Source organism: Delphinapterus leucas, unplaced genomic scaffold (assembly GCF_059928025.1).
Source record: "Delphinapterus leucas isolate spDelLeu-1000000601 "Yukka" unplaced genomic scaffold, BTC_Dleu_Yukka2 spDelLeu_asBTCV2_sq25, whole genome shotgun sequence".
NCBI classification, from domain to species: Eukaryota; Metazoa; Chordata; class Mammalia; order Artiodactyla; family Monodontidae; genus Delphinapterus; species Delphinapterus leucas.
In genome coordinates this window covers 1,539,046-1,566,916 of record NW_028322234.1, presented here as the reverse complement: position 1 = coordinate 1,566,916, position 27,871 = coordinate 1,539,046, and the positions used below count along the sequence as shown (strand labels likewise).

The window sequence follows — 27,871 nt, the reverse complement described above, 5'->3', positions numbered from 1 at the left end:
TGAGCTGACTGCTGGGTATAGGCTGGTGCCAAGAGATGAGGCTGCTACATCGGGTGTGCAGGGGCATGTGGGGTGTATGGGGAACCGACCTTTACCCTGTGGTCAGTGGGAACCGTTGCAGGGCTTGAAGGATGGGATCAGATTTTCTTTCTAGAAATAGCACTGTGGTGGCATTGTTGATGGTACCAAAGCCGGGAGGTGGTCCCAGGAGGACAAGTTTCGGGGGCTGGAGGTGGGGGGTAGCCCCCAAAGTGCAAGAGAGGAGGGAGTGGGTGGGAGAGAGGCTGGGGGTGATAGAATAGTGGATGGTGAGGAGGTGAGAAGGCCCAGCAGCTCTGAGACTCCCGCTGAGTGTCAGCTCTGGGAGCAGGAAGTTTGGGGGAGCTCCCGAGCCCAGCCTGGGAAGTGCCCGGGGTGAGGTTGTGGGGCACCCAGAGGCAGGGAAAATGTCGGATGCAGCTCAGCTGCGAGGGGGGATGAGGGGCCCTAGCTGGAGAGCAGGAGCTTGTGGGAAGGTGAGGAGCTATGGAAACAGGGGCCCCAGGAGAGGGCAGAGCACAGCCAAGCTGCTGCGTGGACAAGGGACAGGGGAGGAGCTGCGGTTGCTCCCGGCCGCCACCACTGCTGGTAGGAGCTGGATCTGGTACGGGGTTTTCCTGTAGGTCCTGTAGGTGACCTGTGGCTACAGGGTCACCATCCTAGTGAGGGCATCAGCCGCCCTGGCCAGATTTAGCCCAGAGGAGAGTGAGCAGTGCTGGTGTGCACGTGTGTTCCCAGGGGATTTGGTGTGTGTGCCCACAAATGCCCGAGCACTGGTGTGGCGAGCGTAATTCTGGGACACTGTGCCCAGGACTTCCCAGGTCGGGCTGTGGCCACTGGACGCTCCATAGGGCAGGGACATGAGTCTGGCTTGGGCACTGCTGTGTGGCTCGTGTCCAGCACATTTGCTGAACCAGTGTGACCTGGTTAAGGGCGTGGGACACAGTAGTCAGCCTGGGTAGGAATCCATCACTCACCACTTACTTCACCTGTCCCCACCTCAGTTTCTTCACCTGGACGTTGGAGGTTTAAAATAGTTTGGCTCCTAGAATTGTCATGAGGGTCAAATGAGACAATCCATGTAAAGTTCGCCACTATTATCATGGTATGACTGTGTATGGGTGTATGCATGCGTGAGCATGTGTGCACATGTGCACGTGTGTGTGTGAGCCTGTGTGCCTGTGCTCGTGCTGGCTGGGGTTGTGGGCAGTGTCTCCCACCGGCCGAGGGCAGATCACTGGGTGGCCTCCCTCTGGGTGGCCCCCCTTTTGTCTCTGGGCTCCATCCCGGGAGGAGGGGTGCGACTGCCTTGCCCTGTGCACCCTGAGCTGAGCCCAGCCGGGGAGCAGAGCTGCCGCTCCTGGACCACCCCTGGCCCCTGCTCAGGCCGGGCTCACACTGGTTTACAGTGAAATATGAAATGCCAGCATATCCAGGACAGGGTCCTTAATTAAATTAATTGCTGGCAACATTGTAAAAGTGCTGATGGGGTCATAAATGGTGGCTGAGCAGTGTTGTTCATTATCCCCTTGGACTTGTGGGGGCCACACCTGGGCTGGGAGCAGGGATAGCTGTGCCAGGCTGAGACACCAGGGAGCTCTGCAGCCACCAGGGCCTCCGGCGGGCAGGCCGGCCATGGGAGAGGGAAATGGGAGCATGGGGGGCAGCTTGTCTTAAGGGTGCATGTGTGGAACAGTTGCACCATCCTTACTTAGCCTGTGTATTTACCTGGTGAAGGATGGAAATGGGGAGGGATGCCTTGGGAGCTGGCAAGGGGTGGTGGGGAGAGGGAAGTGTCCTCCAGCCTCCTGGCCACTCAGAATTACCCTCGATACAAGGCAACCTGAAAATCTTGCCCAGCCCGGTCGCTGATCACTGTGTGACCTTGAGCAAGTTCTTTCCCTCTCTGAGCCCCAGTTTTCTCATTAGGAAGGCAGGCAGACCCTCTCCCTGCCTGCCTGCCTCCCCCGTGTTCCCAGTGCCCTTCTGGCCACCCTCCCACGGCCTCCCACCCTGCAGGGAACTGTGCCAGGGATCCTTTTATGTCTCTTTCAGCTGGAGCTGCCACAGGCCCTGGCAGGGCTCAGAGCTTGCGTGATGATCTCCTGCCGAGCAGTGGTGAGGGGGCTGGGCCAGCACCCACCTGCCCGCCTCTTCCAGGTGAAAAGTGGAGGAGGCCTGCCGTGCACACACACACCACCACCAGAAACACCCACAGCACACACACTGCACCAGCAGAAGATTCCAAAGCAGGAAAAAGGCTTCCTTCCCTGGTTCTCTCTGGGCTGTGCGACCACATAATTACCCTGGATTCCATTCTATTTAATTGCAGCTTATTAAATTCTAACCAGCCAATTATCAGCCACAATTACAGCTTAATTCAGGGACACAATAGCTATTTTATCGTTTGTTAATCAAATGCTTATTTAAGCCTCAGCTTTATTAACTATTTCTCTGGTCCAAAGCAAGGCCCTGCGGCCAGAAGGGGACCTGGGAGGGGTTCCCTGGAGCCTGTCCCCCCCATCAAGCACTCTCTCCCTGGGCATCCTGATAGTTTCTAAGTCCCCTTCACTGGTGGGTTTAGGGGCTCTTAGCAGTGGCAGGAGTGTGGCGCCCAGTGTGGGCTCTGGGCATAGAGTTGGAAGACCGAGTTTGTTCATTCATGAATTCAGCACATGTTTATCAAACACCTACTATGCGCCAGGCCTGGGACTATAGCTGAGAACAAGACAAGCTGCTGTCATGACACGTTTCAGGGGAAGGGGACCTAGACAATAACCAGCAAACAAGTACACAAACAAGATGACTTCACATAGCGGTGAGTGCTATGAGGAAAATAGACTGGGAAAGGGAGGCATTGCTGAGTTAGAAGGGCCTACTGCAGGGACTTCCCTGGCGGTCCAGTGGTTAAGACTCCACACTTCCACTGTAGGGGTATGGGTTTGATCCCTGGTCAGGGAAATAAGATCCCGCAAGCCGCTTGGCACGGTCAAAAAAAAAAAAAAACCACACAAAAGAAGGGCCTACTTCAGACACGGCAGTCAAGGAGGGCCTGTTGGAGGAAAGAAAGTTGAAGCTGAGACCTGAGGGTTTAGAGGGGGCCAGCTGTGGAAGAGCAGGGGGCAGCATATTGTAGGCAGAGCAAGTGCAAAAGCCCTGGGGTGGGATGAGCTTGGAGGATTTAAGAAGCAGAGAAGGGTCAGCAGGTAAGCCAAGTGAGCAAGGGGTGGTGGGGTGGGTGGGGCCAGACCTTGGTCCAGGAAAGGCCCATAACTCCTGCCCTAGGCTGGCCTGGGCCAGGAGGCGTGGAGAGCATACCTGCCCTCTGTGTCTGTGTGACCTTAGGCAAGTCGTGAGCTTCATGTTCCTTGTCTGTGAAATGAGGGGCAGGTAGAAGTCACCTGAGTGCAGATGCCAGAGGACAAGCCACACGGGTGAGGTGGCAGCGTGCCCAGCCCCAACCGCCTTGTTCTTTGCAGTTCAGCCTGTCTGCATGTCCTCCTCGTGACGCCTGTGTCTGTCCTTGTGACCAGGCCCCTGGAGCCCACTGGGGAAGAGGGTGACTTTCCTCCGATCTTGGGGAGGTGGCTGCCGCTTCTGTGACACTTTCGTGCACGTTACCATAGAAACCGGAGTGCCGCTCACGTCTGTGTGTGAGCACGGGTCAGGGGAGCGGCCCTCCCTTCCAAGGGACACCGTGAGGGGCTGTCACCCCACCTTGCCACCTCCACCTCCTGCGTGCTCCCTGACAGGAGGGCCTGCAGCCGTCCTTTCCCTTGTTCACTGACTGTGCGCTGGGGCGGAAGAGCCTGGGCTCAGACCTGTCCCTTCCCTCCCAGAAGTCCTGAGATGTTTGGAGCAACAGCCAGGGAGACAAATGACTGAGGGATGGACCATGGGGCCGGGAAGCGAAAGAAGAGAAGCACTGGTGGACGCCTGGAGGCCCTGGGCAGGATGTCGTTCCTGACCCACCTCATCCTGGGGCTGGGTCAGTGCTATTTGCCCCAAATGAGGAAACTGAGGCTCAAGAAACAAGGGACAGCATAGGAGTCTGCAGCAGTCGGTGAGCCTCGGAAGCAGCTGGTGGGCAGAGCAGAGTTTTTTACATGATGGATTTGGAAGAATTCTGGGGCGCACCCCCCAGCTTGCTCTGGCTCCAGGCAGGTCCACGCCTCTGAGCTGCCACCTGGAACCTCAGGTTTCTTCGTGTAGCCCCCAGATCTGTCGTCTTGGGACCTCCTGCCCACCATTCCTCCACCCCGCCGCTCTCTGTGTGTCTCCAACAGCAAATGCAGATTTCAACCCTGCTTATCAGAGCCTCCTAGTGAAGCTCCCTCATCATTTTTTTTGTTAGTTTTGGCTGCGTTGGGTCTTCGTTGCGGCGGGCGGGCTTTCTGTAGTTGCGGTGAGTGGGGGCTACTCTTTGTTGTGGTGCGCGGGCTTCTCATTGCAGTGGCTTCTCTTGTTGCAGAGCACGGGCTCTAGGCGCACAGGCTTAAGGAGTTGTGGCTCGCAGGCTCTAGAGCGCAGGCCCAGTAGTTGTGCCGCAAGGGCTTAGTTGCTACGTGGCATGTGGGATATTCCCAGACCAGGGCTCGAACCCATGTCCCCTGCATTGGCAGGTGGATTCTTAACCACTGCGCCACCAGGGAAGGCCCACATTTTAAAAATGATAATGAAGCCGTCTCAGGCCACAGGGGTGTAGATGGGCAGGAAGGCACAAATCCCCATTCCTCTGTGTGTCTGCACCCCCTCTGTCCCCCACCATTGTGGCCATGGCTCCCAGCCCCCTCTGTCTCCCCTCAACCCTGCACATGAGCCTCTCCACAGTCCCCTTGGTCCACCTCCCCACGGTCCAGCACGGGTGTTTCTAGAATTGATCGATGGCTTGATTGGAAGGTAAACAGAGCTGGCTCCCAGCCAAGTTTGAGTGTGTGTCCCCCCTCTTTCAGCCCTCCTTTCTGGGCTCTGGTCCCAGTCAAGGTAATGATATTCAACCTTCATTCAACAAACACTCGCTGGACACTCGCTATGTATCAGTCCCTGGCTAGGCTCTGGGGATGCTCAAGGGTTGGGAGAGACGTCACCATTCAGTCCCTGCCCTCAAGGCACTGACAGTTTGCATGGGGAGACAGATTCATAAATGGTGACCATATGATGTGGGAGGTACTGAGGTGAGTTCGGCCAGGGGCTGTGGGAGCTCAGGGGAGGTGTAGCCAGCTCTGTCTGGGGGTCAGGGAAGGCTTCCTGGGGGAGGGGGTGTTTGAGCAGGCCTTGAAGGACAAGTAGAAGTCACCCAGGCAGAGAGCAGATGGGGGGCGTAGATCAACGCAATGAAAGGATCCTCATTCCAGCTAGCTTTAGGCAAAGAAAGGAATCCAGGGGTAGCTCTGCCTTCTGGCTTCTTGGGAATCCCAGGCTTTCAACACAGCGAGGAGTCAACCTCTTTCTTCCCTGGCTGTCTCCATTCTCCAAGCCCCTGCTTCAGACCCGTGGATGGCCTCCCCTTTCACTTGGCCTCCTATGGCCTGCAAAGCCTTCAGGACTAGCCCAGCAGAAAGAGAGGTTCTCTCTTCCCAGCAGCCCAACCCAAATCCCGAAGTCCCATCTATGGGGATGGGGTGACCTTCCTGTCTGGGAACTAGTCAGTGTAGTATACCTACCTCTGGGGCCAGAGATGGGGTCAGCCCACCAGGACCGAATGACTGTATGGACTGAGTAGGGTGAGGGCCAGGCATTCCCTGCAGAAAAGCGGGTACTGTTAGCCAGACGCGGGAGGGAGGCAGGGTCCCAGAGTACGCACAAGCCTTTGCAGAATTGCAAGTAGTCTAGATGCCATCCTACATACTTGAAGGGAGGCCCTAGAGGCAAGGCCAGGTAACAGGTCAGGCCCTGGGCCAGTAGAGCCTCGAATGCCAGGTGAAGGGCGTGGTGCGCCATCCTGTGGACTCTCCTCTCCCCGCCTGGGCCTGTGGAGCAGGATACCCAGGCCCCAAGCGGACCGACCAAATGCACATCTCCAGGCCAGGGAGCCAGGGAGACTGGGAGCATAGGTGCCCAGGGGTGAGGGGGTGCAATGCTGGGTGGACAGCCAGGAAGAGAAAGACAGAGGCTGCCAGGCCCCCAGCCCCCTCTCTCTCCTCCACCCCACTTCAACTCCAGAACATTTCTCAGGGAAGTAGCGAAAGCAGGGGCTTGCTGCCCCTCCCCTTTGCCATTGACACAGACCGGGGCTGTTGGAGGGATAAAAAGGAGACCCTGTCAAGCCCCTGTCAAGTTATGGACAGGGGCTTGGCACGGCTGTTCTTGAGAAGCAGTGCTCACTACTCCCAGCTGAGTGAGGCCAGATGACACCCTGCCCCCAGCGCTCCTACCCTGCTCTGTGAGACTGAGTCCTCACTCAGAAAACACGAGTTCATTAATAGCTTGATTAATCACACCTCATATTTTCATGGTGCTTTGAAAAATAAAACATTTGAAAGCACTTTCACACCCACCCTGGGCCTCAGAGTTACACGAGTAGGCCTTATCATCCCAGGCTGCAGGTGAGAAAAGGGGGGCTCAACCTCAGAGCAGCAGCATGTTGGGGGATGGCGGAGGGCAGGCTGGAGCACAGAGCCTCTCCCTGCCCACAACTCTGCCTGTGGGCCTCTCTGAGCTCTCTCTGGGTCTCCCTGCAGGACAAGAGTGAAGGGGGCAACCCTCAGGCAAATCTTCTGAAGTTCAAGGGAAAAAAGGGGGTGGTCATTCAGTCACTCAACAAACACTCCATCAGTATCCAGGTCAGACCTGGGCTCCTGCTCCGAGCAAGTTCACAGTCTAGTGGAGGAGGAGGCAGCGTGCCCAGTCCTGAATATGGCATGTACCCTGGAGGAAGGCTTAGGGGACAGCGTGGGCACAGGGGCAAAGTGACAAAGAGTATGGATCCAAGAAGGCCTCCTGGAGGAGGTGGCTTGTTGGCTGAGACTGGATGTCTGGGTGGGAGTTCCCAGATAGACCTCATGGGACAGGCCTACCATGGTCCACTCCACAGAATGCCTCCCCATCCAATTCTCCACTGCCACCCCTGCCTCCCTCCACCCATTCCTCACGCAGGGAGATCTCAGCATTCCTCTGCACACAGCCCCCCAGATGCTCTTCACCCCTTCCCAATAAAACTCCAAGATCAGGCCGCTGCTCCCTCTCTGACTCACCTCCTGCTCGTCTCCCCTGCACTCCCTCTGCCCTGGCCACCCTCCTCGCTGTCCTAACAACAAACCCGGCTGCTTCCTGTCTGACAGCCTCTGCTGCTCCCTCCTCCTAAAATGCTTTTCCTCCTGGCCTTGGCCCTCAGGGGTCTACTTAGACATCACCTCAACAGAGGAACCTGCCCCAAGCCCTCTTCCACTCTAGAGCCCTTGCACCCACACCCTTTATGAAGTAGCACCCCTTTTTACCTGCTTCAGAACACTTGGCAGCTTCTGAATCCTCTATTTTCTTTTGCTTCTCCATTTTGAATGAAAGTGTTTGAGAGCAGAGGATGTGTCTGTCTTGCTCACTGCAAAATCCCAGAACAGTTCCTGGCACTCAATAAGTATTCACTGAATGAATGCAAGAATGAGTGAATGAATACATTTCAGGTCATAAGAGCACCATGAGAGGGGAAGGAGAAGGTAGCATTTGTCCCAGGCTCAGCTGTGGCCAAGGCCCATTACCCAGGGGTCTCTTATTCCCCTCTAGCCCCCAGCCTCCCTACATAGACACACACACACCCTCTCTCTCACACACACACACACACACTCTTACACACGACGTGGTCTCCCTTGCTATCCCTAAGAAGACACTGTAGGTGGGGACTGCTAGGATTGGGGCTCCCACCCTTCATGGGCAGCCAGAGCAGGGGTGCCGGCTGGGGCTGACTGGGCAGCCAGTGCCCTCCTGAGACAGGCGGGGGCCAGCTGGCCAGCCCCAAGGCTCACTGGGAATGGGGTTCCCACTTCAAGCCCTGAGCGTCCATACAGCCCCATCGGCAGTTCTCAGTGACCAAGTTCTCAGGGATCTGCTAGTAAATGAAAGAAGTCTTCTAACTGAATTCCAAGAGGGCAGCTGGGCAAGTAAGAGAGACTTGGCGAGGCTGTGGCGGACGGAGCTTCTGGCGAGCTGGAGGGTGGAGTTCAGGATACAGCAGGGCCTGTGTGGCCAGCGGGCCCTGCCCCTGCCTGCTCCCCCACAGCCCCAGTGCATCTGCTTTGCAAAGCCTTCCTCCCATGCTCATCACCTCACAGCCAGAAGGAAGCAGAAGTAGGCACCCAAATCCAAGTCCCCATTCACCAACACCAGCTCTAGGCAGCCTCGAGCTGGGCAGGCCTCAGCCACATGCTTGCTTCACCTGTGATAAGAGCTATAGAACCAGTGAGGACAGGTCCTAGATGCAGAGGGGGCGAAATGGCATGTGTGGTTTCCTGAGAGAGTGAGGTGGGGGAGTCCTCTTTCAGAAGAAGTGACGATAGAACTGGGCCCTGAGGAGAAGGTAGGAAAGTGCCGGCAGGGAGAAAGGGGGCATTAGGGAGTGGTGGTGACTGCAGTGAACTAGAGTCCGTGCCCTTTTGAAAACATCATATATCATTTGACACTGAGCATGCACTGCTTGCTGTTATCTTTGATAGACAAGCACAGGGTTTCATGTCAAAGGGAAAGATAGCTCATGCTAGTGGCCTGCAACGTGGAGAGGGAGAGACCCAAGGCTCTCACTGTGCTTTAGTCCCAGTGAGAGACCTAACTGGGACGGTGAGGGGGGTTGCAGGTGCCGACCACAAGGGTGGAGGTCATGTAGTGGGCGAAGGGGCCAGAGGGAGGGGAAGCCAGCTCTGGCCACCCAGGAAGCTTCCAGCAGCCCCAAGAGGGGCTGAATTTGCCCCCACCCATGGCCTTAGAGTGTCCTTGCCAGCGGTCATAACTGCAGCCTGGAGGGGGCCCCTGGGTCCACCCAATAAATGCCCCCCCAGGGGAATGGGGAGGGGAGACCATGCCAGCGTGGCGTGGCGGAGGCCCAGGAGAAGTGAGCTATGTCCCTTATTGGTCACAGTACATTTATTTTTCATTAGCAGTTAAATGCAGACATGAGGGATTGTGCTGGGTTCAGCGGGCGGCTGACACGAGCAGTGCTTGGCGCGGTGATCGATAGGGAAGTCGGGGGGGTCCATGTGCCCTCTCCCTGCCCATACCCCCAGCTGGGACCCCTGCCTACCCAGCTTCCAGCCAGTAATCAGACACAGGCCGTCACACTGAGCCCCTGTGAGGCAAGGCGCGGGCAGGCCTGGAGGCTGACGCTGAGGTCTCGCATGCCCTTTTGGAGCCTGTGATGCCTGCCCCCAGCCCCCTGTGGGCCCTGCTCAGGGGTCAAGCTTAGCCCTCCTCTGTGCAGCCCTGGGGTCTGCAGAGATGCCGTGGCTTCCCCAGGAAGTGTCTAGAGAGGCTCCTGGACCTACCAGGCCCACACTTGGGAGCCCACCCTTCTCCAGACCTTGGGAGGTCTGAGCCCAGCTCAGCCTTGCCCCGGCTGAGCCCGCTGCCTGGGTCAGGGCGGCTGAGTGACAAGTGAATGTCATAAAAAAGGGTCAGGATGTGGGCCCCCCAGAGTCCAGGGCTGGAGCTGCAGGGCTGGGGAAGTGACTTCTCCCTCAGGCCTCAGATTCCACACCTGTAAGATGACTAGATGGCTCCTCCCCTCTGCCTGCATCCCCACCTTCCTCAGCCTAAAACGGAGACCCAAGGACTGGCAGAGCCCCATGGAAGTGGTTCAGGATGGGGCAGGGCGGGACAAGGGGAGCTTGTCTTCCCAACTGCAAGTGTGGTTCCCTGGCAGCTTAGCCTTCCTTACGGAGCAGCAGAAAGTGCAGGGGGTAGCGGGGAGAGAGGCTGGGGAGAGGCCAGGGTGGGAGGAGGAGGGGTGGATGAGCCCACTGCTGCAGACACGGAGGGCAAGACACCTGCTGGCTCTGTGCCTCAGTTTCCTCATCAGTCCCCACCCCTGAAGAGATTGCTAGGAGAGTTACTGAAGGAGCATTGTCAGTGCAAAAGCACTGGGTATGGATAGCAGCCAACATTTTCCGAGCACTGGGCCTTTTTTCACTTCATCCTCATGATAGCCCTAAGAATTGGGTACCATCCCCCATTTTGCAGGCAAGGAAACAAGCAGGGGTTAACTGAAGTCACACCAGGTTTCTCAGCCTCTGCAGACATTCCCAGCTCACCCACCCGGTGCCTACAGGACCAGGCACAGATCCCCTCCCCAAAATCACAGTCTTGGGGTGGAGAGGGCAGACTCCCACATTGGAAAGAGAGGGTCCCTGTGCAAGCAAGAGAGAAGGGGCAGCGTGGATGCCCCCCTGGGCCCGAGGAGCCAGGCCTCCCTGTTAGAAGCCCTCCATGGGTTTTGGGCTGCCCGTAAGGAGGTAGTGGAGCCAGGAGGCCGACTGCGTGAGGCACCTCCAGACTCCCCCATGGGGCAGACAGGACCTCCATAGATGTCATAGACAACAAAATGGGTAACCTGCCTAAGGTCACCACTAGCAGGGAGCAGATGGGTCTCTGAAGCCCAAGCTTTTCCCTCTTTATGTCCAGAGCCCCCTGTTGGCTGTGAGTGTGTGTTGGGGGAAATCACTGCAGCCCTGAGAGAGGCCAGGCCGTCAGGGGCCTGTTTGGTGGGTGTGGAGGCTGAGGGTGCCCCAACTCTCCATCCTCCCACTCCCCCCCCCACCCCGCCCCTCCCCACCCTCTCAAGGGTCCTGCCGGTGGAGCAGATGGTCAGACTGCTCTGGGGGGTTACCTCCACCAAAGCCTCAGAGCCAATTACCTGTGTAATTAGCAACAAATGACTTGTGGGATGGCTGTGGTTTGCAGTTAAAATTAGGAGGAAACCCATATTCTGGTCTCCTTGAAGGGTGGGACATGGGCCGGGCCCCTGAGGCTCCCAGACACACCCTCCTGGCTCCCACCCTCCCCGGGACCCACTCAGCAGCCCAGGCTCACCCCAAGTCACCCCTCCTGGGGGCCTCTCCTGTAGCACTGCCACCAACACCCCTCACATCTGCACTCGTCACAGCCTCCTCCCCTCCTTCATTCACTTGGTATTTTCTCAGCACCTACTACATGCAGGGGCCAGGAATGGGGAGCAACCCGGAAGCAGCCCCTGAGGCAGCCAGGGCACCAGAGGAAGGGACTCCTGCCCTCCCTAGCCCCAGGCTGCCCAGGGCCCTCTCCCTCCCTCCCTCTCTCCCCCCAACCCCCCCCCACTCCCCACCCCTCTGCTCCACCCACACCCCCCACCCCCACCCCCGGGGCCTTCCAGGGCAGTGGGCTGCCTCACCAGATCCCTAAACTTCTACCAGCGTGGTAATGAGCCCTGACCACTGCTGTGTGCTGGCACTTCCGTATTTGTCTCCACAGGGGGCTGCTTCTTCCCCTATTTTATGGAAGGGGACACTGAAGTTTAAGGGAGGCATTCAGCAGCCCAGCCTGCTGGGCTGGAAGTGGCAGAGCCTGGCCCCACTGGCTGCCTCCTCTTGGCTCGGTCCCAGCCCCTGAACAGGCAGGTAGCCCCGGGAGGGCCCCGCAAGTCCAGCAGAGGCCCCAGCTCACCTGCCCCCTTTGCTTCTGCTGCAGGGGCCCAGCAGAGTGCCACAGTGGCCAACCCGGTGCCCGGCTCTAACCCAGACCTGCTTCCCCACTTCCTGGTGGAGCCTGAGGACGTGTACATCGTCAAGAACAAGCCGGTACTGCTGGTGTGCAAGGCCATGCCCGCCACGCAAATCTTCTTCAAGTGCAACGGGGAGTGGGTGCGCCAGGTGGACCACGTGATCGAGCGCAGCATGGATGGGAGCAGCGGTGAGACCAGGCTGGGGTGCCAGGCGGGGTCACTCGAAGGGGGAGCGAGTCTCAGACTCAGAGGCAATGGAGGCCCAGAGAGGGGCCTGCCATTGCCCCTGCTGCGTGCCTGTGAGCCGAGGCCGGGGTGAAACTAACCACTCTGTGTGCACCACCCCAGGTCCCCAGGAGAGGCAGGACTCCCACACCTGGGACCCACTGTGTACACACCAAGGCCTTCCCTGGGAGGCCCACCCTCACAAGACTTCATCACTTGGTGGGGGAGTGAGTAAAAGGGAAGCCCCCCAAAATGCCCCAGGGAGCTCTGTGGGTTGGGGGAGGGGCGGGACCCTGCCACTGCATCTGAGCCCAGGCAGACCCAGAGGCAGCCTGGCAAGTGGTGCCAACAGAGAAAGGTTTGAAAAGAGTGGATCCCAGATGATGGAAGAGATCACGGACCTCACATTCCGTGATTGTTTTCTTTGTGCATCTGTTGGTTCATTCGTTGGTCCGTTCGTTGGCACGTTCCCTGAGCACCCACCCTTGAGCCGGAGACACAGCCCCACGGAGATGGGGGCAGCACAGTGACCTCTCATTGAGTTCTGGGATCTGTGGCTGCCCAGGGAGGCTCCTCGGGGAAGGTGATATGTAAACCTGGTCAGGGCGAGAAGAGGAGAAGGGCGTCCCAGGCACCCCCAGAAAGGGACACAGCACAAGCAAAACCCTGGAGGCAGATGGGCCGGCGTGCGGGTCGAGGCTTAGCAGGGAGGGTGTGGAGTGTGTGCAGCAGGCAGTGGTGCCATCCAGGAGCCTCACCCGTCCGGCTCTGGAGTGAGGTCACAGTCCTATGGGATTTCAAGCTACCGAGTGACATGACCAGAGCTATGGGTGACACTCGGAGCCAGTGTGGGGGGCTGACAGGAGAGGCAGACCCAAGAAGTGCCCCTTCTGTGGGACACCTCATTCCCCACCTCCAGCCCTGGCCTTAGGCAGTAGGCAGTGGGGATGGGGGCAGAGAGCCATTGTTTGGGTTCCCATGCTCCCCGAGAGCAGGCCGGCAGAGCTAACAGCCTCTCCTCCTCGCTAACTGGACCCCAGTTAAGCTCATTTCTTACCCCTTTGCCTTGATGCTTTGTGGAGCCCACACACATGATGAGCCCTCAGGTCAAGTCCTGAGCCCCTTCCCACTGAGGCTCAGCCAGCCTGAGACATACAGCCCACAGACCCTCTGCCCAGTATGGCCACTTGAGTGAGGCCTGAGTCGCAGGGGCAAGCAGGTGGCACCCAGAACAGCTCACACTGATGCCAAGGGCAGGCAGGGGACCACAGGCCCAGAGGGGTGGCCCATGCTCCTGGTGGGAGGGACTGGGCAGCCCAGGAAGGATTCCCGGAGTGGGGGTGGGGTGGGGTGATAACATCCAACCTCAGTCTTAAAACCAGCTGGAATGACTGTTTATCAGGCCAAAGGACAAATGCAGGGAATGGGAGGCTGGCCAGAGGCCCAGGTTTGGAGCGGCAGAAGTGGGGGTCGGGGGGGTGGTCGGCAAGACGAGGAAGCTGCAGCCACACTTGCACTGTGGGAAGCTGGTGCCAGGCAGAGGGAGACTGGAGGAGGGGGCCCTGCCCTGGTGAACTCGGAAGCTCTCACAAGAACCCAGATGTGAGCAGACGAGCCCTGAGTTTCATCAGCGTGTGATTTAGTTCTCAGAGCCAGCCTGTCCTATTACAGATGGCTCTGACTCATCCAGGGCTCCAACCAGGCATTCTGGTCCACAGAAGTCACACCCCATCCTCCCCTGCCAGGGTCACCAGGTGCTGGTCTTCTTCCCCCCAAGTGTCAGCCCCCTAGTGAGTGATTCTTGCCCAGGTCCTTGAGCCCTGCATTGTCCTGGCCTTACACACACCTGCTGCTGGCAGCGTCCTCCTTGCAGTCCTCAGGTCTTAACTGAGCACCTGCTCTGTGCCAGGCCTCGGTGAGGTGCTAAGAATTTAGCCCACAAGGCTCTTGGTGCAGGTGATCCAGCTCTGCCTCCCACTCTCAGGAGGGGAATGCATGGGGTTGGTGCCCTCTGCGGCAAGCCCCCCTTCCCTCCCTGGGCCTCAGTTTCCTCCTCTGTAAAATGGGGATGAGGATGGCCCCCCTTGGTGGGGGAAGCTGTGAGATCTCTCACACCCAGGTGGAGCCCAGCTCCAGGTCTTTCCTCTCTCCCTACCCCATGCCTAGGGCCCAGCACCACTTTGCAGCATTATGAGTCCTCCTGCTGCTGAGGTAGGTCCCCCAAGGAAAGGACAGGTGAGGAAGAGCAAGCCACAGCCAGAGACCTGTCTCCCCACAGCCTTGAGAGCCTGTCCTGGAACCTCTTGGAAGGTGCCACGCCAGCCCCAAACTGCTCACACCTCCCCTTCCTGGCTTCCCACATATACCCCTCCTTGTCTCCTGCCATCACGAGGTCTGGAATCCATGGCTTGGCTGAGACCCAGGCTCTTGCCTACATAGCAGTCACAGGCCAGGCCAGCCCTCAGCCCACATTCCCCAACAGGCTCTCCTGGCCTTGCTCCCTTCAAAGCCAGGCAGAGAGCAGAGCTCACGGGGACAAGTCCCCATAGCCACCAGGGCCCCCTCCTGCTCTGAGCATCCAACCTCAGGCCTCCCGTGGCCTGCAAATCTGAATTTTCATTGATCTTATTGACTTCTCAACCCAAAGCCATTGAGTGCTTTGAGGCAAAGAGATAGGCTTCTCACTTACCCACAAACAGATGCCCAGGCCATGGGCGGCACCACCATGCTACACACAGACCCAAGACCCTGAGCCAGGAATGCTCTGTGGTCAGGCAGGTATGATGGGGTCAGAGGTCAGCCCAAATCTGAAGCCCCACCCATTTCTGCATGGGGGTGGGGATGGCAGGGTGGACACCCCAGGAGAGAGTACCTGATCTCCCCCTTGCTCGTCCCCATTCCCCATCCAGAAGGCCAGGGGGAGGGGACCAAAGCCTGAAATCTCTTGAACCCAAACCCACTGATAGTGTAAAAGCTGGAAATTTGCAAAACCAAGCATTGGAGTCTGGTCTGGGAGTGTAATTTATCATGTATTAAACAAACTGACTGGTTATTAGAAGCAGTTTGGTAAGAAGGTACCCTAAGCCCTCACTTGCCCTCAGAGCCCCCTACCCCCCCCCCACCTCCCAGAAACCCTCAGCATGCCCACACCAGGGCCTCCCCACACGCCCACGGCACTCACACGCCAGCACACACCCGATACGCTCCTAGGCCTGGGCCAGCAGGGACCCCTACATCCTCCCATCCCTCCCCAAGGCTAGCATCTGCTCACATTTACCAGGCAGGTGCGGACACAGCCGTGCCCAGAAACTGCTCCCAGGAGCCAGGCTGCTCATTGACCTGCAGCAGGGAGGGCACAGCCCCTCATTTCAAGGGCCAGAAGGGCAGGCTCTGGGTCTCCCCACCTCCCAGAGCCTGTGGGGCTCAAGGGCACTGCCTGGATCTAGACCTCATGGACAAACCTGGCCCTTATTCGTGGCAGCAAGAAGGAGATGAGATGGCAGGACAGAAGTGTGGAGGAGACAGGGAAAAAGAAATAGGAGCACTTAAATTTTTTTTTTTTAAGATTTTTTTCTAATATTTATTTATTTACTTGGCTGTTGCAGCCAAATAGTTGCAGCACGCAGGATCTTCGTAGAGGCACTCGGGATCTTTCGTTGCAGCGCACAGGCTCAGTAGTTGCGGTGCACAGGCTTAGTTGCCCCGAGACATGTGGGATCTTAGTTCCCCAACCAAGGATGGAACCCGCATCGCCTGCATTGGAAGGCAGATTCTTAACCACTGGACCACCAAGGAGGTCCCAGGAGCACTTAAATTTAGTGCTGTTCTCCCTGAGCTGAGCTGCCTGGGTGGTGCATGAGCTCCCCCCACCACCATGGGGGATGGAGCAGTCCATCCATAGACCTGTCCACCCAGGAGAGGAAAAGAATCCAGTTCAGAATGTTCTGGAGGTCTCCCACCACTAACCCCAAAGGCTGAGAGGGAGGACCCTGTCTCTACCCCCAAGTATGTGCACAGCTCCTTCTCAGATGCTCCAAGAATCTGTGTGCTTGACAGCTGGCTGGTGCCCAGGGCCCCTCTCCTATGCACAGACCCTGTAAGGGACCCTTTCTCGCTTCTCAGCCCTCATCCCACACCACTAGAATGCACACATCCAGTGCCTTAGAGGATGGGGTAGGCAGTGCCCAGAATGGAGGGATCTAGCCCAGTGATTGTGACCTCAGCCAGAGGTGATACACACCCCCCAAATCCTGCGAGAACTCACGGGGAGGGCAGGGGTGAGGGATAGGAAAATCTGGGAGCCCAGTGTGGGAGCCGGAGAGACTCATGAGGAGGGGTCTGGGCAGGGGTCAGGGAAAGACACGTTAGAGAAATTAAGACAGAAAACAGCCTCCTGGCTTGCCTGCTCAGCCTGGCGGCGGCTCCTCCTGCAATGCAGCCCTAATTGAATTTCTCTGTTAACAATGGAAACACCAGCCTCTCTCCCTCTTTCTGATAAGCCAATGACCCAAGGGAAATTGGGGTCAGGAGGAGGAAAAATTGGAAAGTCTTTTCTTACTCCTGGGGACACTGTTTTGTCTGAGGGCCAGGGGCCTGGAGGAGGACTGGTATTCCCCCTCCTGGGTCCTCAGAAATCTGGACCCTCCCCAGATGCCCCACACCTGGTTCTGGGTGTGGCAGACATGGGGGCACTGTGTCCATCCTTGAGAGGTGTTTCCTCCAGCCCAGTCCATTCAAGGTAGAGAGGGTCCCGGCCACCCATCACAGGCCAGCTTCCCCTCTATGAGCTGCCCCCTCCCCCTCGCCAACATTTCTCCCTGTGGGATGGGCACCCCCAGCACCCTCCTCCGGTGAACCCCTCGCACGCCTTGGATTCTGAGCACTCTGAACATACTCTGGATTCAGACAGCAGACAGCCCTGGACGCCTATGGCAAGTCACTGCCTCTCGGAGCCTCTGTTTCCTCATCCACGGAGTGGGAGCAATACCTCCAAGAGAGCAGATTGAAAAAGATAAGCCAGCACATGGGAAACCCTTACTAAGCCCCAGGGGTCTATTATCATACAACATAATCACTGTAATTATCTTGTTAATAGCTGTTATTATATTATCACTCATCAGGATGTACCTACTAACCCCAGGAGGTGAGCCAGATAGCTCCTTACCCTTTTTTTTAACCCACAAAGGTCCCAGGGCTAGCCTATCTGCCCCACCTCCTCTGCCAGCCCCTGTTGCCCAAAGCTCCTCTGTGCCCTTGTCTCTGAAACAACAGGAAGCTCCTGTAGTGATATTTTTGTAAGTGACTCCAGGGAGACAGGCCTTGGGTAACAAAGGGTAACAAAGTATAATGAATGGAAGTGCTAAGCACCCACTCTTGACCTTCAGGTGATATAAAGGGACTCCCACTGAGCCCCCCCAGTGTTCCCTCCAGGCAGAGCATTGCCCCGCCCCCCCCAGTCCGTCCGCTCTCCTGCTGAGCAGAGGGAGGACTATGGTGGTGCAGGGGCCCGGCAGGGGACTGGACAGAGAGGCCTGGGGGCTAGGCATGGCCCCGGCCCTTGCTACCCACCCCTCCACCCTCAGGACTGCCTGCCATGGAGGTCCGCATCAATGTCTCGAGGCAGCAGGTGGAGAAGGTGTTTGGGCTGGAGGAGTACTGGTGCCAGTGCGTGGCGTGGAGCTCCTCGGGCACCACCAAGAGTCAGAAGGCCTACATCCGCATTGCCTGTGAGTCCAGGGCGGAGGTGGCCCTAGGGTGTCACTGGGGGAGGAGGGCTCATCAGAAATCCTCAGATCCTGCCTTGATGGGTGGAGGGAGTGCCTATGGACGCTGCCCAGCCACCCCCACATCCCCCTGGGCACTTGACACTTCCTTCTGGCATGTGCCATGGCCCCTGCAGGACCAGGGGACAGGGTCAGCCAGGCTGACCTGGCGTGAGGCACTCAGCCTGGAGGACACTCTTGTTCTTCCCCCAGATTTGCGCAAGAACTTTGAGCAGGAGCCGCTGGCCAAGGAGGTGTCCCTGGAGCAGGGCATCGTGCTGCCCTGCCGCCCGCCAGAGGGCATCCCCCCAGCTGAGGTGAGCAGGGCTCCAGTGCCACTCCACAGGTGGGCAGTGCTCCCAGGTCTCGAGTCCCGCCTGCCCACCCCTCCAGGCTGATCCCCCACCCCAGGGGCCACTCTCGCTCCTGGCAGGGCCAGCATAGTCAGGTAGTACAGTGGCATGGCTCCCTCCCCCAGGTGGAGTGGCTCCGGAACGAGGACCTGGTGGACCCATCCCTGGACCCCAATGTGTACATCACGCGGGAGCATAGCCTGGTGGTGCGACAGGCCCGCCTGGCCGACACGGCCAACTACACCTGCGTGGCCAAGAACATCGTAGCTCGTCGCCGCAGCGCCTCCGCTGCTGTCATCGTCTACGGTGGGCCCCGGTGCTGGTGGGGCAGAAGGGCTCCGGGCATAGGAGAGGCACTGGGGCTGCCTTCAGGGCAACCACATGTGGCTGGCTCCCTGCAGAGCCAGGACCAGGCAAGCCAAACTGTGGCCTGACTGGGAAGGACAGGGAGAGGGCTTACTGTGGCTGTCAGGGAGCCAAGGGGATATCTGGGTGGAGATGGGGGGCAGGTTGATGGTCATCTGTGGCTGGACCATCCCTTGGCTTACTTGTGGGCAGGAGGCCATTGTGCAGAAGGAGATGAGTGGACAGGATGGGAGTCTAGGAAAGTGACAGACCACAGCCTGTACTCCTGTGTCCCCGGGGTAGGAAGTAGAGCGACCTGGGCACCCCCAGGAGCAGAAAGAGGGAGGGGTGCGGGAGTAACCCCCGTGAAAGGCTGGGGTTTGGGTTGGAGGAACATGGGAGTTGTAGCTAGGGCTGGTGCCCACAGGGAGAAGGGGCTGTGGAGCGGGTGCTGCCAGGCCCTGGGGGCAATGGGCAGAAGCATGGTCTCCCCTCCAGGGCCTCTCTCTCAACACAGCTGTAGCCTGCCCGTTTCCAGCTCACAGCCCCTCTGTCCTCCTGCCCTGGCCCCTGGGCCAGTGTGTCTGAGGAAGCCCCCGCTCCCTGACCCCAGTCCTTCTCTGTCCGGCCAGTGAACGGTGGGTGGTCGACGTGGACCGAGTGGTCCGTCTGCAGCGCCAGCTGTGGGCGTGGCTGGCAGAAAAGGAGCCGGAGCTGCACCAACCCGGCGCCTCTCAACGGGGGCGCCTTCTGTGAGGGGCAGAATGTCCAGAAAACAGCCTGCGCCACCCTGTGCCCAGGTACCAGCGGCTGCCGCCTCCCGCATCGCTCTTCACCACGCCATCTCCGTGCCCTGGCTCCATCGTGCCCACCAGCCTGCTCCCCATGGCTCCATCCCACCCACCCGCACGCAGGGCCAGGCTCACAGTCTGAGGCCAGGATGGGTTTCAGTGTGATCGGAGGCAGGGCTCAGTCTGTGTCCAGGCCCAGCCTCAGCAGAGGGGCTGAGTCACAGGATCTAAGGTGCAGTCAGGACAGGTACAGTCAGTGTGGGGCAGGCCCCAGCCTGGTGCTGCAGAACCACCTGTGCCTGGGATCAGAGGGTCATTGTGCGACCAAGTGCCCTCACTGGTCCCCAGGGCCAGGATGGCCCGCGGTGTGGGTAGAACCAAGCAGGCCCAGCGTCATCGTGCCTTTTGTCATTAGCATGCATCATCCAGGCCCGCTGGACACCAGAGGGCTTGCAGCCTGGCAGGCTTGGCCCTAGCCCTGACATTGCACCAGGTCCGGACTCCCAGTGGGGCCACACTGGCAGATGGCCTGGACTGGCTCCCTGGGCTGACCACGCCATCTCTTCTCTGTCCATGTCTGTCTCGCATCTAGTGGATGGCAGCTGGAGCCCGTGGAGCAAGTGGTCGGCCTGTGGGCTCGACTGCACCCACTGGCGGAGCCGTGAGTGCTCTGACCCAGCACCCCGCAACGGAGGTGAGGAGTGCCGAGGCACTGACCTGGACACCCGCAATTGTACCAGTGACCTCTGCGTGCACAGTGAGTCCTCTCCACCCGGGAGTCCTCTTGAGTTTGCCAGGATTGGCCCGGCCCTGCCCCCGGGAGGTGGTGGCTAAGGGATCAGTCCCCTGCCACAGGCTGCACCCCCTATTCAAAGCTCAGGACCTTGGGGAACCCCATCCCTAACACACCCAACATGTGCCCACATATACCCCAATACCTCCCATACCTGCCCTGAGACATGCATACATTTGGAGATTTTACTGTGCACACCTGGCCTCTGGGATCATCTCCCAACCCCCTTCTTGTCTTCTCCTGCAGTTTTACCTCCGCCCCTCCCCCAAGTGCACACACAAGTCCTGTGGGGACACCAGACTTGTGAGGCCTGTTAATTACAAGGCCATAACTAACAATTAAAGATCTCTGTTGGATTTTGTCTCTAGGACACACCCTCCCCCATTCTTTCAATTAAAAACCTGATTATCTGTGTCAATTCCTTTCTGATGGACATTTCTTCCATTATGCAAAGCCCTTCTAAAATCAATATAGTTTCCTCCAGACAGTCAATCACTCTCTCCTCAGCCCTGCCCCAGGCCTGTGGGAGGCAGACAAGGAGAAGAGCCCTAGCACCCCTGCTCCTGGCCCAGGGACTGGCCAGGAACCAGAATGGCAGACCCTCCCCCCCACCTCCCCAGAAAGCAGATCCCCTGCTTTGGGGATCCTAGGAGCTCACCCTCAGTCTCAGCTGCCCTGGGCCCCAGAAGAGCAGGTTCAGCCTAGCAGCCTGGTTCCAGGCCACCCAGGAAAGTGGCTCTTCCCCTCCTCCATTCTCCATCAGCAGCAACTTCAACATGAATTGAGCTCATGAGGGTTGCAATTTGCTCAGAGAGACACAGCAAGGTGGTGGCAGATGCAGGACTGGAATGCATGTGTGCCGATTCCATGCTCCCTGCTGCCAGCGTCTGCTCCTCCACTGGTGCTGATGCCCAAGAAGTGGAGGCCGCATCCTCCTGGGGTGTAGACCGCTGACCTCTCCTTCCCGGCCTCCTGCACCCTACCCCTCCCAAGCCTGCACTCTCTCCCACAGCTGCTTCCGGCCCAGAGGACGTGGCGCTCTACGTGGGCCTCATAGCCGTGGCCGTGTGCCTCCTCCTGCTGCTGCTCGTCCTTATTCTTGTGTACTGCCGCAAGAAGGAGGGACTGGACTCGGATGTGGCCGACTCATCCATTCTCACCTCAGGCTTCCAGCCCGTCAGCATCAAGCCCAGCAAAGCAGGTGGGGTGCCCCTGTCCCCAGCACTCGTGCCGGACCCCCATGCCAAGGGCCGCCCAGACAGGGCTGCCCCCCGTGCCACTCTCTAAGTCTGTCTGATCCTTGCAGACAATCCCCATCTGCTCACCATCCAGCCAGACCTCAGCACCACTACGACCACCTACCAGGGCAGTCTGTGTCCCCGGCAAGATGGGCCCAGCCCCAAGTTCCAGCTCACCAACGGGCACCTGCTCAGCCCGCTGGGTGGCGGCCGCCACACGCTGCACCACAGCTCACCCACTTCCGAGGCTGAGGACTTCGTCTCCCGCCTCTCCACCCAGAATTACTTCCGCTCCCTGCCCCGCGGCTCCAGCAACATGGCCTATGGGACCTTCAACTTCCTTGGGGGCCGGCTGATGATCCCTAATACAGGTGGGAAGGACCCTAGAGTGCCCCAGGGAGCTCTAAGAGACAAGACTAGCATGTGTCCCTCTTGGAGGAGGACGGGACCGGGACAGCCTTGATGTTCCTCCTATACCTCTCAGCCTCACCCCGAGGGCTGAGCCAGCCCAGCAAGGAAAGAGGATAGAGTTTTGGAGAGGATCCAGTCTTGGCTGGCAGTGGGGCTGGCACTGAGGCTGAGGCCAGAGCTATCTCCCTCTGTTGCCCAAGGACACAGGACTACTGTCCATTCATTTACACAGCCAACCAGCCTGTGTGTGCCGGGCCCTAGGCCCCAGGGATCTGGGGAACTAGTGGAGAGATAGCAGAGGAAAAATGCCTGGACAGGGGCTCCTCCACCTACCACCTCACCGAAACCCCTGGGACAGGGTCTCAGAGACACCTTCATAGAGAATCCACAGACCCTTTTGATGGTCATCTTTCGGGAAAGCGCCACAGCCTCTGGTGTGTCTCCCCTCTCCCACCCTGAAATTCTCTATTTCCTCGGTTTAGGTGACCCCACATGGCCCTGACTTCCTTGTTCCTCTGCAGCTGCTCCTGGTGCCTGCTCCCTAAATGTAGGTGTTCCTCAGAGCACGCCCCCCACCCCCAACCCTGGCGCCCTCTTCCCAAGTGATCTCACCCACTCCATGGCTTTAATCGCCATGTCTGTGCAGATCACTCCCATTCCTCCATCCCCAGCCACAGTTCTCCTGGGTGACAGAATCGTACACCCAGCTGCCTCCTGGACAGCTCCATCTGGATGTCTCACAGCACCTCAGATTCCTCATGCCTAAAACAGCACCGTCTCCCACCCTCCCCCAGAACCTCCTCCTTCCCAGTTTTCTCTTCCTCAGGCATGGCACAGTCGAGTTGCTCAAGACAGAAACTAGGGGTCACCTTGGCCTCCTGCCCTTCTTCACTTTCCCCCCTCACCTTCACACCAGCTTCATTCACACACTGATCCCATCATTCTTTCTCCTCAAATGCTCCTGCATCCTCCTGCTTGTCTTTCCTGCTGCCTCTCCTGGGCTAGGCCACCACACCTACCTCTCGTCTGAGTCACAGCTCCAAGCATTTACTCACTAGAGCCACACTTGATCATGTCCCTTTCTGGGGCTTCCACTTTTCCCTTCAAAGCCCACATGACAAAACCACAAGGACTCATCCCCCGTGGCCAGCTGCAGTGGCCTCTCCTCCCATGCACATTTCTCCTGCACTTGGCAGCCACGGTGGGCTCTCATGAACCCAAATACACTGGGCTGCCCTTTGTACATGCCGTCTCTCTGCCCCCATCCACTAGCTTAACTGCTACTTCTCCTTCGGGTCTGGTAGCTGTCCCTTTATGCCTCATGTCCCCCTCACATGGCTGCTAAGATGATGAGGTGAGATGGTCCATGTCAAGCTCTTAGAAAAAGGCAGGCGCACAGTGGGCGCTCAGTGATCATGCACCCTTCACTCCCCTGGTGGGGCGAGTGGCCAGGTGGGCTGTGCTCCACCCTGCTCTCCCCCAACACCCAGCATCCTTTGCTCCCGTCCACTTATCTGTCTCCCCGCGGACTGAATGCTTCATGAGAGCAGGGCTCATGGTTTTCCCCACCTTCCTGAGTACTCAGCATTAGCATTCACTGAATGAGTATTTGAGTGAGGGTAGTACCCCCGCCACAGCGAGCATTCACACGTGGATCACCGAGACTGTCACCAACCCTGGCAGCCGGTACCAGGAGGCAGCACAGGATAGAGAAGGGAGCAGTAGCTGCAAGTACACCACCACTGGCTTCCCTCTCTCTCCTGGGCTTCAGTTGCTGGGAAGTTGTGATATTCCAGCCACCCCACCTCAGAGCTGCCCACTCTGGAGAGCACGCATATGCTTTTGGACTTGGTGGGATAGCCATAGAATTTCTTCCCCTCTCCCTGTCATGAGCCTCTGAGGCCCCTCCTGATATAGGGGCTCTCTGTCCTAAAAGGGCAGGAAGGTGGGGCAGGACCGCTCCTTGCCATCCCCAGAGTGACTCCCCAGCCCCTGGCCTCACCGTGGCCTGCCCCCTGCCTCTCCCCTGGAACCACCTCTCCCCCAGCAGATGCTTTCTGATGCTGCCCCTGCAAGACGCTGAGACAAAGGCAAATCAGCCAGACAGGACGTGTGTGCAATGGCACCCAGACTAGAGAGGGCTACCAAAGTAGGCAAGATTGTTAAAGGCCCCAGCCCCACCTGCAGGGGGCCACTGCCCAACAGGGAGCAAAGTCACCAGAGGTGGGGTGCCCACCCAGAGGTGGCCAAGCCGAGGGAGAGAGGAGGAACTTGAGCAGGCCAGGAGGGTGGAGCACTCAGAGGCACACTGAGGGTGGTGGCTCCAGAACAGCCAAGTACGCAGCACAGGCTAGGCCCACAGGCCAAGGGCCTTAAATATCCAGCCAAGGAGCTGGACTTTACCCTGGAGGCAGGGAAGGTTTTAAGTGGATGATGGGGCAGGTAGGTACAGTGTACCTGGGGGTTCCAGAGTTTTCTGTGCCCAAGCTAACTAGGCAAGCATTTCCCACCTGAGTTCCCTCAGCCGCTCTTGGGGTCTCCCTGACTCAGCTTCATGCCTGTGCGGGTGGTTGGCCAGCCTGGCAGTCCCAGTGGCACTTCTGTTCCCAGGCCAGGCTGGCGCCGGTCAGTCCTCAGAGGGAGGCTCAGGGGGGGACTGGCGGAGTGAGGTGCTCGGTGTCTCTGCAGCCCTGGTAAGCCCCGGCTGTCCCCCCGCTCTGTCACAGGCGTCAGCCTCCTCATCCCCCCGGACGCCATACCCCGAGGAAAGATCTACGAGGTCTACCTCACGCTGCACAAGCCGGAGGATGTGAGGTGCGGGCATGGGCCCTGCTGCTGGGACTGGGCGGGTCCTGTCCTTTCCTGCTGCCACCGCGACGCCCCTGCCCACCCCACTATTGGGCCTGGTCTGGCCTGGCCCGAGGGAGGGCAGGGGAAGAGGGGCTCCTAAGCTCCACCCAGCTCCACAGCCCCTAACCCCAGGGTCCCAGGGTGGCCCACTGATGCCTTTCCCTTCCCACCCATATTTCCCCACTTGAGGTTGCCCCTAGCCGGCTGTCAGACCCTGCTGAGTCCCATCGTTAGCTGTGGGCCCCCCGGAGTCCTGCTCACCCGGCCAGTCATCCTCGCCATGGACCACTGTGGGGAGCCCAGCCCCGAGAGCTGGAGCCTGCACCTCAAAAAGCAGTCCTGCGAAGGCAGCTGGGAGGTGAGCCCCAAGCCTCCTCCCCATCCCCCCACCCCACCCCCCCACCCCCCAAGCTCAGGGTGGTGTCTGGCTTCCTGCCTGGCCCTTGAGCCACGGCCCCCCCCAACCAGTCTCCGGCCACTCCTCAGAGCTGTGGTTGGCTGCGAGCTGACCCACCAGGCCCTGCCTGCAGGATGTGCTGCACCTCGGCGAGGAGGCGCCCTCCCACCTCTACTACTGCCAGCTGGAGGCTGGCGCCTGCTATGTCTTCACGGAGCAGTTGGGCCGATTCGCACTGGTGGGAGAGGCTCTCAGCGTGGCCGCGGCCAAGCGCCTCAAGCTGCTTCTGTTTGCCCCCGTGGCCTGCACCTCCCTCGAGTACAACATCCGAGTCTACTGCCTGCATGACACCCACGATGCACTCAAGGTACCTTCCAGCCCCACCCTGCCACAGGGAGGCCGGCTCTGACGGCTGACCACCCCTGGCCCTAGGGAGGGGCCAGTAGAGAGCGGCGCTCCCAGCCGCCAGGCCTGGCTGACACCTGGGGCACTGCAGGAGGTGGTGCAGCTGGAGAAGCAGCTGGGAGGACAGCTGATCCAGGAGCCCCGCATCCTGCACTTCAAGGACAGTTACCACAACCTGCGCCTGTCCATCCATGACGTGCCCAGCTCCCTGTGGAAGAGCAAGCTCCTCGTCAGCTACCAGGTGCGGGCGCTCAAGGTGCTTGGAGCTGGGCACACCTGAGCTGGGCACACCTGATGCCACCTCTCTGTCACCCCCCACCCCCAGGAGATCCCCTTTTATCACATCTGGAATGGTACACAGCAGTACCTGCACTGTACCTTCACCTTGGAGCGCGTCAGCCCCAGCACCAGCGACCTGGCCTGCAAGGTGTGGGTATGGCAGGTGGAGGGCGACGGGCAGAGCTTCAACATCAACTTCAACATCACCAAGGTGGGCAGCACTGCCATAATGTGCTCCCCCACTGGGCCTACCCTGCCACCAAGCCCACCTCCTAGAAACCGCTTGGCAGCTCCCTCCAGGTCTCCCAGGGAGGGAGGTGCAGATGCACATGTAGACAGATGCAGACAGATGCTGTTGGACTTGGGGAGGAGGAGATGGGAGCAGCAGGGAGAGGAGGGGGAGATGGAGCTGGCCTGGGGACCTCGGAGGACTTCCCTGAGGAGGGACTTTTACTGGGCCTGGAAGGATGAGTAAGAGTTAGACAGGCAGCAATGAGGGAACTGAGTGTGGAGGACAGAGGCAGTGAGAGGACAGCAGTGAGTTCTGAGTGATCAGCAGAGTTCTGCTGGTCAGCAGAGGGTGGCAGAGGTGACGTAGGGAGGAGTGATGGGGTGGGAAGGAGAATGAGGTCAGAAGGCTCCTCTGCTCATTGGCTGTGTGACTGTGGGCAGGTCACTGCACCTGAGTGCTCCAGTGAGCAGGGCCCTGGCCCACCGGGAAGCAACAGTGCCCACGCTGTCCCCATGCCCTGAGGTGGTCCAGGCATTCCCCCAGTGTGAGGTAGCAGTGGGCTGGGCTGGGCAAGTTGTAACGGTTACCTCCACCCCTCCCCACTTCCAGGACACGAGATTCGCTGAGCTGCTGGCCCTGGAGAGTGAAGGGGGGCTCCCAGCCCTAGTGGGCCCCAGTGCCTTCAAGATCCCCTTCCTCATTCGGCAGAAGATCATTACCAGCCTGGATCCACCCTGTAGCCGGGGTGCCGACTGGCGGACTCTGGCCCAGAAACTCCACCTGGACAGGTGGGTGGGAGATGGGCAGGGAGGGGCTGTGAAGGCCACCTGCAGTCCAGCCTGGGTGGAGAGGATGGTGGGGGGGGGACAGTGGACAAGACACACTCTGGGGCCTGTGCCCCAGCCACCAGCAGCTGGGGCATCCCCTTGGCTGAGTGAGGGGAGGCCCTGTCCTTGGGTGGTCTAGGAGGGTAGAGGCAGCAGCCTGAGGGAAGCCAGGCCACTGACGGGCTCCCCTCCCTTCTGCAGCCATCTCAGCTTCTTTGCCTCCAAGCCCAGCCCCACAGCCATGATCCTCAACCTGTGGGAGGCGCGGCACTTCCCCAACGGCAACCTCAGCCAGCTGGCTGCAGCAGTGGCCGGACTTGGCCAGCCAGATGCTGGCCTCTTCACAGTGTCAGAGGCCGAATGCTGAGGCCGGCGAGGCCCACAAAGCCTACACTCTCACCAGCTTTGGCACCCGCCAGGGACAGGCAGAAGCCACCACCGGGGAGAGCTGTGTGGACAGGCCCCCTCCTGGCAGACGCTATCCCCTAACACTGGCCCTTCAGACCCTGCCCGCACTCCTTCCCCTCCATGGCCTGCCTGGCCGGGCTGGCACTGCCACCTGCTCCGACTCTGCCCGGGGCCCAGGGTGGACAGTGCCTGGAGCCCGGGCTGGGCCCAGCCCATCTGTGTGTGTGTATGTGCGTGTGATGCTACCTCTCCTCCTGCCCCAGCCAGGGGGCCGCATACACACGGGCATACATGCACACGATGGGCTCGGGACGTGGCCCCCGGAGCTCCTGCCTGAGCTGGACCTTATGCAAACATTTCTGTGCCTGCTGGGTAGGGGCACATCTGAGGGGCCTGGCTCCAAGCCTGTGGGACTGAGGGCCACAGCTGCACAGGGGGCAGCCCCTGGATTCAGGCACACAACTACCACACGGGCATGTGCCCATGCATGTCCCGTGTGCTCCTGTCACATGCATCCCCCCACACATGCATCTCATGCTGTACACCTGGAGGCTGCTCACGTCTCTCACGCCCGGTGTCAGTCCACATCTGCCTCTCACATGCTGCCCTTCTCCCACCCACCCAGGGACACCCAACGGCTCCTCTCCGATCCCCCCCTGCCCCCAGCCACGAGGAGCCCTGCCTGACGGGGCATGTGAATATGCAACGGGAGTCCCGGGCTGGACAATGGCGAGTGTGCGTGCCGTGGCGTGCCCGTTCTTGGGGCTGGCCGGTGCCCCCGTGCGGGGCCTGTCATGTGAAGCTTGTGCCCTGACTCTGTTTTAAGTGCATTCGTGCAC

At 59.2% G+C, this 27,871-nt stretch overlaps 1 protein-coding gene across 1 annotated transcript; it reads left to right on the top strand.

Moving 5' to 3' along the window:
- The first annotated feature begins 446 nt into the window (after positions 1-446).
- LOC149744011 (netrin receptor UNC5A-like) lies at positions 447-27,204 on the top strand. The gene is made up of 15 exons (XM_089905874.1): positions 447-627; positions 11,530-11,904; positions 17,524-18,020; positions 18,182-18,362; positions 19,034-19,201; positions 19,785-19,949; positions 20,998-21,186; positions 21,292-21,594; positions 24,361-24,448; positions 24,674-24,842; positions 25,015-25,248; positions 25,378-25,527; positions 25,612-25,776; positions 26,407-26,585; positions 26,826-27,204. Exons 1-15 carry the CDS (start codon positions 447-449, stop codon positions 26,989-26,991), a joined length of 3,210 nt encoding a protein of 1,069 aa, XP_089762000.1. The 3' UTR covers positions 26,992-27,204.
- The last annotated feature ends 667 nt before the right edge of the window (positions 27,205-27,871 follow it).